General features: G+C 30.4%; 1 protein-coding gene across 1 annotated transcript in view; it reads right to left on the reverse strand.

The window, feature by feature from the left end:
* LOC136080836 (serine-rich adhesin for platelets-like) overlaps positions 1-11,436 on the reverse strand; it is an 82,286-nt gene that overhangs the window by 17,833 nt on the left and 53,017 nt on the right. The window contains 1 exon segment of the mRNA XM_065798094.1: positions 2,129-2,192. Within this exon segment, the coding sequence (XP_065654166.1) occupies positions 2,129-2,192 (64 nt within the window).

The raw sequence follows: 11,436 nt of genomic DNA on the forward strand, positions 1-11,436 counted from the left end.
ACCTTAAAAGGGTGCATCAAAGACCTTTTCAGTCTGTAGTGAAACTGTAAATTTATTAGCTATAGTAATTTTGTTTATTTGTGTTTCCATAAAAAATTTTCTTTTTCAAACTTAAGTGGAAAATGCAGATCTACCAAATCATGTAAAATATGTATTTTTTATCCTTTAGACAGAAAAGTTATACTTATGTGCAAGGATTTTAGCTAAATCCTTCCAGTTCTATTGAGAGAACAAACAGCTGCATCTGTGGAAGCACAAAACCCTTTCTTCATTATAAATACACAAATGATTTTTATTGGAAAATTTATGATTCTCATTAAGAGGTTTAAAATAGAAAATCGGAATATTCTAAGTGGTTCCTTAACCCTTTGCAAAAACGTATTATCTATTAGGTGATGTTAAAACTTGTTTGAGTGCAGATGTTACTAAAATAGATGATTTTACGAAATAAAAAATTCTCTTCAGCTTTTACTATGCTTTGCACCCTCCAATAAAACAGTTCATTGCTTGAAACTAAAACTTGGTACTGTTATGTTACTCAAAAATTTACATATCAAAGTTGAACTTAATAACAAAACCCAGATAATCTACAAACAACTTAATAATTAAAGTGATGGCAAAGCTCTAACAATTGCTTTTGTTGATAAAAGAGATATTTATTCCTTAAGTTCAGTTCCAAGAATTTTGAGTTTCATCCTTTATTCTTATAAGTATCCAGTTTTGGGACCCATTAGCATACCAATTAACAGAGGTGAAAGTCAATCATTAGATCACTTTGGTGTTTTTGATTTATGGAATTGCAAAATGGGTAATATATATATATATATATATATATATATATATATATATATATATATATATATATATATATATATATATATATATATATATATATATATATATATATATATATATATATATATATATATATATAATAGTATATACCCCAAATAAATCAAATTAAAAACAAAAAATCATTATTTATTGTTAATAGACTGTTACATTTACTGTTTGATCATTTAAAAGTCATTTGTATGAACTAACTTAATTATCTTAATTATACAATAAAATTAGAACTTATTGCTCCAAGCTTGAACAACTTCTGCTTAGATTCTAAAATAGGAAGTTTTCTGTGAGTCATTGTTGCCATTATAAACCCATCTCATTATACTTGTGCGTAAACTATCTTAGAAAATCAACCTCCTTCACAATTCCTTCTATGGATTACCAGTCTACAGAAAATTCTGGAACTTCCATCTAGACTTCTAAGAACTTACTAAGTTCTACTTTACTAATCTTGGATGTGAGCAAAGGTTTGTAAATATTAGTTATCTAATCAATCAGTTTTTTTCCTTTATCTTTGCTTTAAATTAGTCCTTGAAGAATGGATTCACTGTGAGCATTTGAAGCAAAGCAATAAGCTTTTTCGTTTCATTTTTCGGAAGTTCCAAAAGAAATAGCAAGTTCCACCTATTTGATAATATATTCCTTTTGTTTATATATGATTTAAAAATTTCCACACAAAAAAAAGATTACCAAACTTAATATACAAATATTTACACAGAACTGTACAAGGTATTTTAAATTTACTACATCATTTTCATGTTTCAACATATTATGTAATGCAAGTGTTTACTGTCTTGCATTTTTCGCAAGTCTAATTTTTTTCATTGGAAGTTTTTATAATATTCTGCATCAATTGAATAAACTATATTTTTTTATTTTTTTGGATCATATATTATTTTGTCAAGTAAATTAATTAATTGTCTAAAATGTGCTACTTTGGTGATGTTGACATATGTCTAAATGAAATCTTATTAATAGCTTATTTTAACTTAACAACTAGATTATTGTGTGCATCAGTTGTCAAGAACAATAGAAGAGTTTCCATGTTGAAATTAATCTGTTTAAATTAATATAAATTCTTTAGTTTCATATGCTTTACTAACTACATTTCCACTTGCAATAATTTTGTATTAAATATTTTCTGATTTGGATAAAATATTTTCTGGTTTTCTAAAAAAAGATCAGGTCATCACAAAGACTCAGCAAAAATTCTTTTCAGAGTGATTGAGCTCAAAAAACTACAAGATAAAAAGGTAAAAGAAATTGAAAAGGTAATACATACCATTGATTGATATTGTAACTGAGTCTATGTATATTTGACCACTACCATTATACATGAAAGAGACCTTAAAAAGAAAAATGATATTATTAAAACAAATATATTTTAAATAAATTAATCAAATAATTGATATGGTTTTATAACTTTTAAAATTGCTTGCTCAATAATTGCCTATAATTAATAGTCAAGTTAGGACCAGACAAAATTTGGGGCAATATATAAGTGCATTCATAAAAGATTCATAAAAGAAAGCAACTCCAGGCCTCCCAATATTTGCGCACTTCTAAACAGGCCGTAGAAAATGCATTGCGACTTTATTTATTATTAGTTTCTTTTCTTTGTGTCAGCTAATCTCAACAAACTTTTGTAAAGTTTAATTAAGTTGCTTGTTTAATTAAGATATTAATTTGTTTAATTAAGCTATTTACCCAGTTAATCATTCTAACTGGTTCCCAACTGGAATTGACTGGGATTGACTAGGGTTGAGTTGAGATTACTGGGATTGGGTTCAGGCTAGGAATTGATCTGGGTTACATATGGGTCCCATATGGTGTAAAGATAATGCCGCAAATTAAATCTGGTTTTCTACTGGGATTGACATGCAACTTCCATTAATGGTTTATGGCTAGTTAGAAGATGGACGCCAAATGGTATAAAAAGATGGACACCAATGGTATAGAAAGATGGACACCAATGATTTTTAAAGAAATTAGATAAATTTTTAAAAAACTTTTAAAAAGACGTACTGCCACTAACTTTTAAAAAAATTGTACTGCCTCTATTGGCTCCAAGTTTTTTTTAAATATTCATTAGTCATGAAATATCTATGAAAAAAATGTTTAAATATTTTGATAGAAATATTCAGATATTCTTTTGACAAATAATTTTGCTACGATAAAAGAGGTTGGCAAATGTTAACTAACTTCTTTTTTGTTTTTGTCAAGTTTTTGAAAGCATCATGCTTTGCATGTATGTTATTTATGTAATAGAGTAATATTTTAATTATGCAATAGCAGTTCAGTAGTAAATTATAAGACGCATAATAGTGGAGAGCATTTTCATTGTCAAAAATGTTTTAAGATTTTCTAATTTGCAATCATGATAAAGTTATTTGTGTATAATAAAAATTTCAATTAATTATAAGAGGCTGATACATTATTTTTTTAGAATATGTTGTGAAATAAATTAAATATACAGTTGTAAAATGCTTTTCAACATGAAAAACAACTTGACAGGCAAACTTTTAACTTAAAAATTTCAAGTGCAATATAAAATTAAAATTGTAATTTTGGTCTAAAATTTTGCAAAAAACTTATGTTTCAATAACCATAAATGTTTTGCAAGTATTTTCTGACTTTCTGTCAATAAATGTTTTTTAAATATTTTCATAAATGTTTTGTAAGTATTTTCTGTCATTCTGCCAATTTTCATTGAGTTATTGATTATATGATTACATCAAATATTTTATTCGGAAAATTGAAATGCTTGACCAAAAAACCCATGTTTTTAATGGGTTTTGCCTTACATGCCCATAAAATTTTGAAAGAATGTTAAACATTTCACAGCGTATCAACTTAAATTGAACTGGGAGTTAAATAAAATGGCATATTGACTGTAGCAACTGTAGCAAAAATCAATTTGTCATGTTTTGAAACAACTCTATACATACCTCCGATAATTTATTATATATTTAGGCTATTTAGCTGCAATCTTTTTATTAACAAGGAGGTCTTACACAGTGACTAAAAGTCATCAAGCGAGAACCTGTAGCAAAAAAAGAACTTATGTAGCAAAGAAAGAATATCCGTTAAATATCCACTCTCGGTTTTTAAATTTTTTTTTAATGAAGTGGATAGCAATCATTAAATGAAAAGGTTTTATAATTATAAGGACTAAATCAAACAAATTAAATGGTCTGTTGGTTTCTTTATTTAGTCTTTTATGAAAATGGTGAAACTTATTTGGGCTTATGAAAAATGATGAAATGTGTTTATTGCTGTTCTACAAGTTGTTTATCATTGAAGAAGTCAAACAATTTAAAAACGTTTTAAAAAATTTATAGATTTCCCAGAGACAAAGAGAAGAAAACACGTTGGATAGAATGTTTACCTAATATGAGTTTTAAAGCGTCTAACAACACTTTATTATATGATCTGATTGGCATCAAAACTTCAAAAAGGTTAAACTAAAATAACATTTTGCACAATTTTCCTCTCAGATAGATTTTTAGTTTATTCTAAAAAACTTTATAGTACTTTTTTTACTACTTTTTTTTTTTACTTTGAAAATATTTACTAGGAACTATTATTCTCTGTGACAAGGTGTATGTTACAAAAATATTATTGTATCAGGAAGTTGCTGTTTTTGGAAAACCAATGATATGAATTCTCTTTCGAAAAGTGATTGAGATGTTATCATAACTTGTAATACAAGATATATGTTTGATTAAATAAATTTCTAAAAAATTTTAAAAAATTTTTTAGAAATTTATTTAATCAAACATATATCCTAAATTTCTTTTAAAAATGTTGTAAAAACCTGTAAACAAATAAATTCCTAATTTTTATGTGATCAAATTCATTTAAGTTTAGAATCAAATAAGAGAGTCAAATAGCAAAGCAAAGGCTTTGCTATTGAAAGTTATATGTGATAAAAATCTAACTCTAACATTTTATGAAAAAATTTGGTTAACTACAGATGGAACTCTTTTGTTGTTTGACTTTAGTCCATGTTATCAAAAACATAAAAAATAATGAACTCAGAAAGTAAAACGTTTTTTTCTGACAATACTTACAATGGTCTTCTTAATCACCCTAGAGTTCTACTATCTCAAACATTAACAAGACTGGTGATTTTATTAAACTTATTGTCACGGAATGGAAAACTTTAAATCTAAAAAGTGTGGGCAGATATTTTAGATTCAGTAATGATCAAAAAGCTTCCTCAGAGATCTAAATGATAAACAAAGAAAGTTTGTTTTGGATATTTGCGATACAGCATTATGCATGAAAAAAATCAGAAAATAGGCATAAAATATCAACACACTGTTACAATTATATTATGTTACAACGCTGTTAAGAGAATGTTATATAATGTTATATTAATGTTATATTAAGAGAATACTATATAATGTTAAAACGCTATTAAGAGAAACACTGTTACAATTATATTAGTTAAACTTTGTTACAAATATATTATGTTAGGAAAATTTGTTACAGAACTACTTAAAAAAATATTTAGAAATTTAAGAAAAGTATCTTTAGACATATTTTTTAAGTGTTCTTTGAAACCAAAGAAGTCTCTTGTTTACATTAATATGTATTTTGAAATTATGATTTGTTTAGCGAATATGAAATTTTGACCAGTATAATGTTTTATTTTTTTAAACTTTGGTCAATATTCAAAATTATTTAAAATAGGTGGATTAAAAAGTCCTTTTGACAATACTGTTCCATGGCTTTTCTTCAATTTGATTAAAGATGAAGTTTGTTTGACTTCCATACTCAATACTTTTATGCTTTAATGCATTTCTTAATTGAAATTGAGTGTTATCACAATATACTTTCCTATATTAACTTATAGAAAATCACTGAAAACTTTCTACACCAAAATCAAACAAAGAACTATGTTGTTTTAAACAAAAAACAACCATATTAAGAATTGTTTTGTTCGGTTGACATTTGATTCTTAGATATTTATTCATTAACACTTTTGTTTTTATTACTTGCTGAGAACTGTTAATTGTAATATGTCTGAAGTTTGCTGTTGTAGGGTTTTAAATGCATTCCTTATTTATTTAAAGCAATATATTTTTATATAAAAGTTTAGTTACTTTAGTTCTACTTTTTATTTGATTTGAAACTTTTTTTCATTATTTGACAAAATGTTTATTGTAATGAAGTAATGAAGTTTTTTATTAAAAATGTGAAAATATTTGTAAATTGTTTTTATAAATTTATATAAATCATTACAGTGTCTATTTTAATTTTTAGATATTTTATAAGGTAAGCCATTAAAATAAAGCATAATGTGTTTTAAAATAAATTTTAATTAAATAGAATAATTGAATTTTGAACCAATTTAGATTAAATTTGTCGTTTTCATTTTCAAACATCAACCTCCAATTTTTTTGCAGACCAAAACATTTTAACAACCACAAATATTTTGTTGATTTAAATATATAGATAAACTTATATAATATAGTTTTGGGTATTATTTGGCATAAATACATTGACTGGCAATAGGAATACCAAAAACTAAATGTAAATACATCGAAACGGACAGAAGAAGAAAGCAGTGGTAGGGACCTCATGTATTACTATAAGCCACTGTACATCCAAGACTGGCGCGAATGGTGTGTGATACCCTCCCCCACAAATTTAACACTATTAGACCAGCAAATCGGCATATGTAGATCATATATAGTACAGATGGCAAACTTGGACTTAGTACTGTTGGCAAATGTGAAAAGAGAGGACCTTTTTTTTTTTTTAAACAAAAAAATATTTATGGCATTTTTGCTACAGTCAATAAAAATCCTGGATCCGCCCCTGACATATATTAACAAAGATATAAAAAAAGATATCAAACGTTAGCCATAGTGAATAAGAGTTTGATGTCATGTGAATGACCCCAACAAGCATAACAATGAGTTCAAATGAATTTGTTAAACATTAATCATGTCATATTAAGATTGTTTATAAATTATTATTAGTTTAAGACTTTAAGAAATTTTTTTATTTAAGAGTTTTAATAGTAAATATGTTTTGTTTTTAGAGTTGGTCTGTGTTGATTAATGACTATTAACGGAAAATACATTACTTTAACAAATGTTAATTAAAAATTAAGGCATTATATATTTTTGACACAAAAATTATGCTAAATCTCCCGTAAAATAGTTCACTTGCAGGTTTCACATAAACTTCATTTCTTACCTCTGTTATTTTGTTATAATTTTATTTACATGTTCATTTATCAGTTAATTAATATAATTTATCAATTATGCTTTGCCATAAAACATGCGTTTTATTTTAGGCAACATCATTTTGATAACCATTTTATTAAATAGTGTATGGTAGAATGTATTTTCATGTAAAGTTATAAATCACACCGTAGTAAAGTTTAAAAGTCATCTATAATGTGTTTTTCAATTAATTTATTACAGGATGCTGTAATTTTTTTTGTGAAATATATTTGAAATACAATCATAAAATGCAACTCAAGTGCAACATGAAATTAAAAAAAGAAGTTTTGATCTAAGATAGTTGAAATTTCTTATGTTTGAATAATCATGAATAAAGTTGTTCTACATTTGGTTATAATTGAAAGTAGATTTTTATTTTAACTTGTTTAATAACAAATTTGTTATTGTAATAGAAGCCAAAACTTGATTTTTTTTTTTTTTTTTTTCAATATGTTTAAATTGCAACAAATAATTGCTTTTAAGTTATAATATTGTTTAACTAGATATTGTGCAGCTGTGACAAAGAGGCCTTGCAAAAAATTGGGATGGCGGAAGCCTGGGAACAAAAAAAAAAGCCCTAAATGGCTTTATACACTCCTTCCTACCCAAACATCCAAAAATCCTGCGGGCGCCCATGTATGTTTGTGCATAGAGGGATACTATACCCTCTACTCCCTATACCATACATCTTTTTATGTTGGCAAACTATGATCTTTAGTCAGAATTTTAACTTTTCTATTGATTAGCTTGTTAATTGTGATAAATTAGAAAATCGATGTACGTACTTTTAAATTGAACCCTTTCAACCATACACTTTTGTACGCTTTTTGAAGACCTTCCCCCTCCCCCTAATGAGCGTAGGTACATTATGGACAACCCATAAAAAATTGATACAGAGGAAGAGTTTGCTCCAAGGAGACCACCTTCTAAACACAAGACAACACCAAAAGCGGACCATATATTCCAAAATATCTCCCTAGAAACAGAAAAAAACCCATAAAACATATTGAACAAATGTAAGCTTATCCATGAAGCTGGTATTGTTGTGTCAGACTGGACCATTCACAGAAGGCTGAAAGAAGAGTGATTAATGTGTTGCCGTGTCAAGAAACCAAAATTAACTTCACTCATGAAAAAAAATGATGTGAGTGGGCTCGAAACTATTGTCACTGGTCTGCTGAGGTTTGGGAAAAAGTATTTTTATTTGCATTCATATTCATAACTTATTTTAAAATATTTTATAAATATTATAACTTAAAATAAGCATTATTTTAGATTTGCATCTCAGATGAGACAACCTTCTCAGATGAGACAATCTTCTCAGATAAGTCAACCTTTTTGTCAGATCAGGTTATCCTGTTGTCAGATCAGGTTATCCTGCTACTGGTAACATGTAACCCAGTACAATCTGCTTCATGTTCTGCTGCCTTGTAGGATACGCCTTTTTAGGCAAAGGCTAGGAGATGCCAACTCCGATTTAAAACACCCCCTGCCTTGGGGCTCTTGGTTGAGTAAAGGCTAGAGGTGGTGTCTCGATAAAAATACTCATCTTGGGCAGATGTTAAATGCACCCGGCTACTGTCTTGAAGAAGGCCTCCTAGGCAAAGACTTAAGGGGTAAACAGATTCTATCTGTTGACCAGCCTCGCACCTCTTCTTCATCTATTAGGCTGGCGCAGATGTATTTTTAACACATTGTTTCCAGTTTAGGATGTTGAATGCTGGATCTTCTTGACTCAATGCATGGGTTTGCTTGTGTCACTGTTTTTATGACTAGGCAACTCATTCTATTATCTCCTAATGAGGGTACAGCTCTAAAACTCAGTTTTATGGTTCTGAGGCCAGCTGGTAGTCAGGTTTCCCGAACTCTGTGGTAGCTCTCAGAGAGGCTGATTCCATCAACAGCTGAAAAATATCAAAGTATTAACAGTGCCATGTTGCGCATGGATGGTGTCCCTGTTTGTACTTTTGGTGTGCATTGCCGAGGCCACATTTGGAGCCCTTTGTTACGGCTTAGGGTTTATTAGTTAGTGAGGCAATTGCTTGGGCTATTAAACGGTGTTCTGAGTACTATCTATGCTTTGAGTCAAGTTCGTCAATCTAATTTAAAAATGAATAAAGTACCAAAAACTATAAAACACAAAAAACCATCATCATCACCAAGTTCTCTAAACCTATCATTCACTAATATTCGTGGTCTTCGAAGTAACTTTTCTTCTGTTGAGTCTTATCTCTTGCAAAGTTCACCAGACCTACTTGCTCTTTGTGAGACTAATTTAAGTTCGGCTGTCTCATCTTGTGATCTTAGTGTTGATGGTTATCTTCCTCTAATTCGTAAAGACTCCAATAGTCACATGCTTGGCCTGGGCATTTACATTCGTAAGAATTCACCTGTTTGTCGTGAAACTAGGTTTGAATCCACAGACTATTCTTTCATGTGCTTTCGTTTAGCACCACTTCACTCTATTGCCTTTCTCTTTGTTCTATATCGCTCTCCTTCATCTCAAGACTGCACTCTTTTTGATGTTATTTCTGATCATATTGACCAAGCCCTCTCTCTTTATCCATCAGCTAATATAGTTGTTGTCGGTGACTTTAATGCTCACCACTCTGAATGGCTTGGCTCTAGTGTCAGTGACTCTGCAGGCATTAAAGCCCACAACTTTTGCCTTTCTTAATCCCTAACTCAAATAGTCAACTTTCCAACTCGCTTTCCTGACAACCCTAATCATTTACCTTCTCTACTCGACTTATGTCTTGTTTCTGATCCTAGTCAGTGCTCAGTTTCTCCGCATTCACCCTTAGGTTCTTCTGATCACGGTTTTATCTCTCTAAAACTAATATCTCATTCTTCTTTATCACCTGAATCCCCCTATTACCGAACCTCGTTCAACTACAGTAAAGCTGACTGGGATTCTTTCTGTGACTTTCTTCGCGATGGCCCTCGGGTAGAAATCTTTCAACTTCCTGTCGACAAATGTGCTTCTTACATAACTTCGTGGATTCAGGCTGGCATGGAATCTTTTATTCCCTCTCGACGATTCCAGGTCAAGCCTCACTCTCCTCCATGGTTTTCCTCACACTGTGCTGCTGCGATTGCCAATCGAAACCGTTACTTCCATATTTATCAGCAAAACTATTCTCCAGAAAACAGGCGTCTGTTTATTACTGCTCGAAACAACTGTAAAAAGGTTTTGTCTAACGCCAAAACCCGCTATTCTCAGGTCATGAAATCTCGTATCTCATCTCAAAAATTAGGCTCTCGTGACTTCTGGAGAATCTTTAATAATATCAAGGGCAAATCTATAATTCCACCTCTCTTGTATGGTTCAGATTTTGTCACCTTATCTAAAGACAAAGCTGAATTGTTTGCTAAAAACTTTTCATCAATATCATCTCTTGATTCCACTAGTTGCGTTCTACCTGATGTTGCCAACAAACTGGCTGATCCATTGCTTGACATTTATATCACTCCAGCATCTGTATCTAAAGTGATTTCCTGCCTAGACTCTTCTACAGCTTGTGTCCCAGACAACATAACTGTTATTGTCTTGCAGAAGTGTTCTCCGGAGCTGTCGTCTATACTCTCGAAACTATTCAACAAGTGCTTATCAGAGTCTTGTTTTCCAGCCTGCTGGAAAGCCGCATCTGTTATCCCTATCTTCAAAAATTCTGGGGAGCGATCTGATTCGTCTAACTACCGTCCCATAAGTCTTTTTTCTATCATAAGCAAGGTTTTTGAATCTTTAATTAACAAACACTTAATTTCTCATCTTGAATCTAATAACTTACTTTCTGACCATCAATATGGATTTCGATCTTCTCGTTCTACAGCTGATTTGCTAACAGTAATAACTGACAGGTTTTATCGTGCATTAGATGAAGGTGGAGAGGTTAAGGCCATCGCTCTTGACATTTCAAAAGCGTTTGATAAAGTTTGGCATGCTGGTCTTCTCCATAAGCTTTCTTCTTATGGTGTATCCGGCAACATCTTTAAGATCATTGAATCCTTCCTTTCCAATCGTAGCATAAAAGTTGTCCTCGATGGACAACACTCTTCTTCTTATTCTGTAACTTCAGGGGTTCCTCAAGGTTCTATCCTTGGCCCTATACTCTTTTTAATTTACATTAACGATCTTCCAGATATTCTCACATCTAAGGTGGCATTGTTTGCTGATGATACTACCATTTATTCTTGTCGTGATAAGAAACCAACACCCTCTGATTGCTTGGAGGGGGCATTTGAGCTTGAAAAGGATCTCACTTCTGCTACAGCATGGGGCTCACAGTGGCTGGTAAACTTTAATTCAGATAAAACTCAATTTTTTTCAGCCAATCGTTATCGCAAT

The sequence above is a fragment of the Hydra vulgaris genome, chromosome 05 (genome assembly GCF_038396675.1).
Source record: "Hydra vulgaris chromosome 05, alternate assembly HydraT2T_AEP".
Classification (NCBI taxonomy): domain Eukaryota; kingdom Metazoa; phylum Cnidaria; class Hydrozoa; order Anthoathecata; family Hydridae; genus Hydra; species Hydra vulgaris.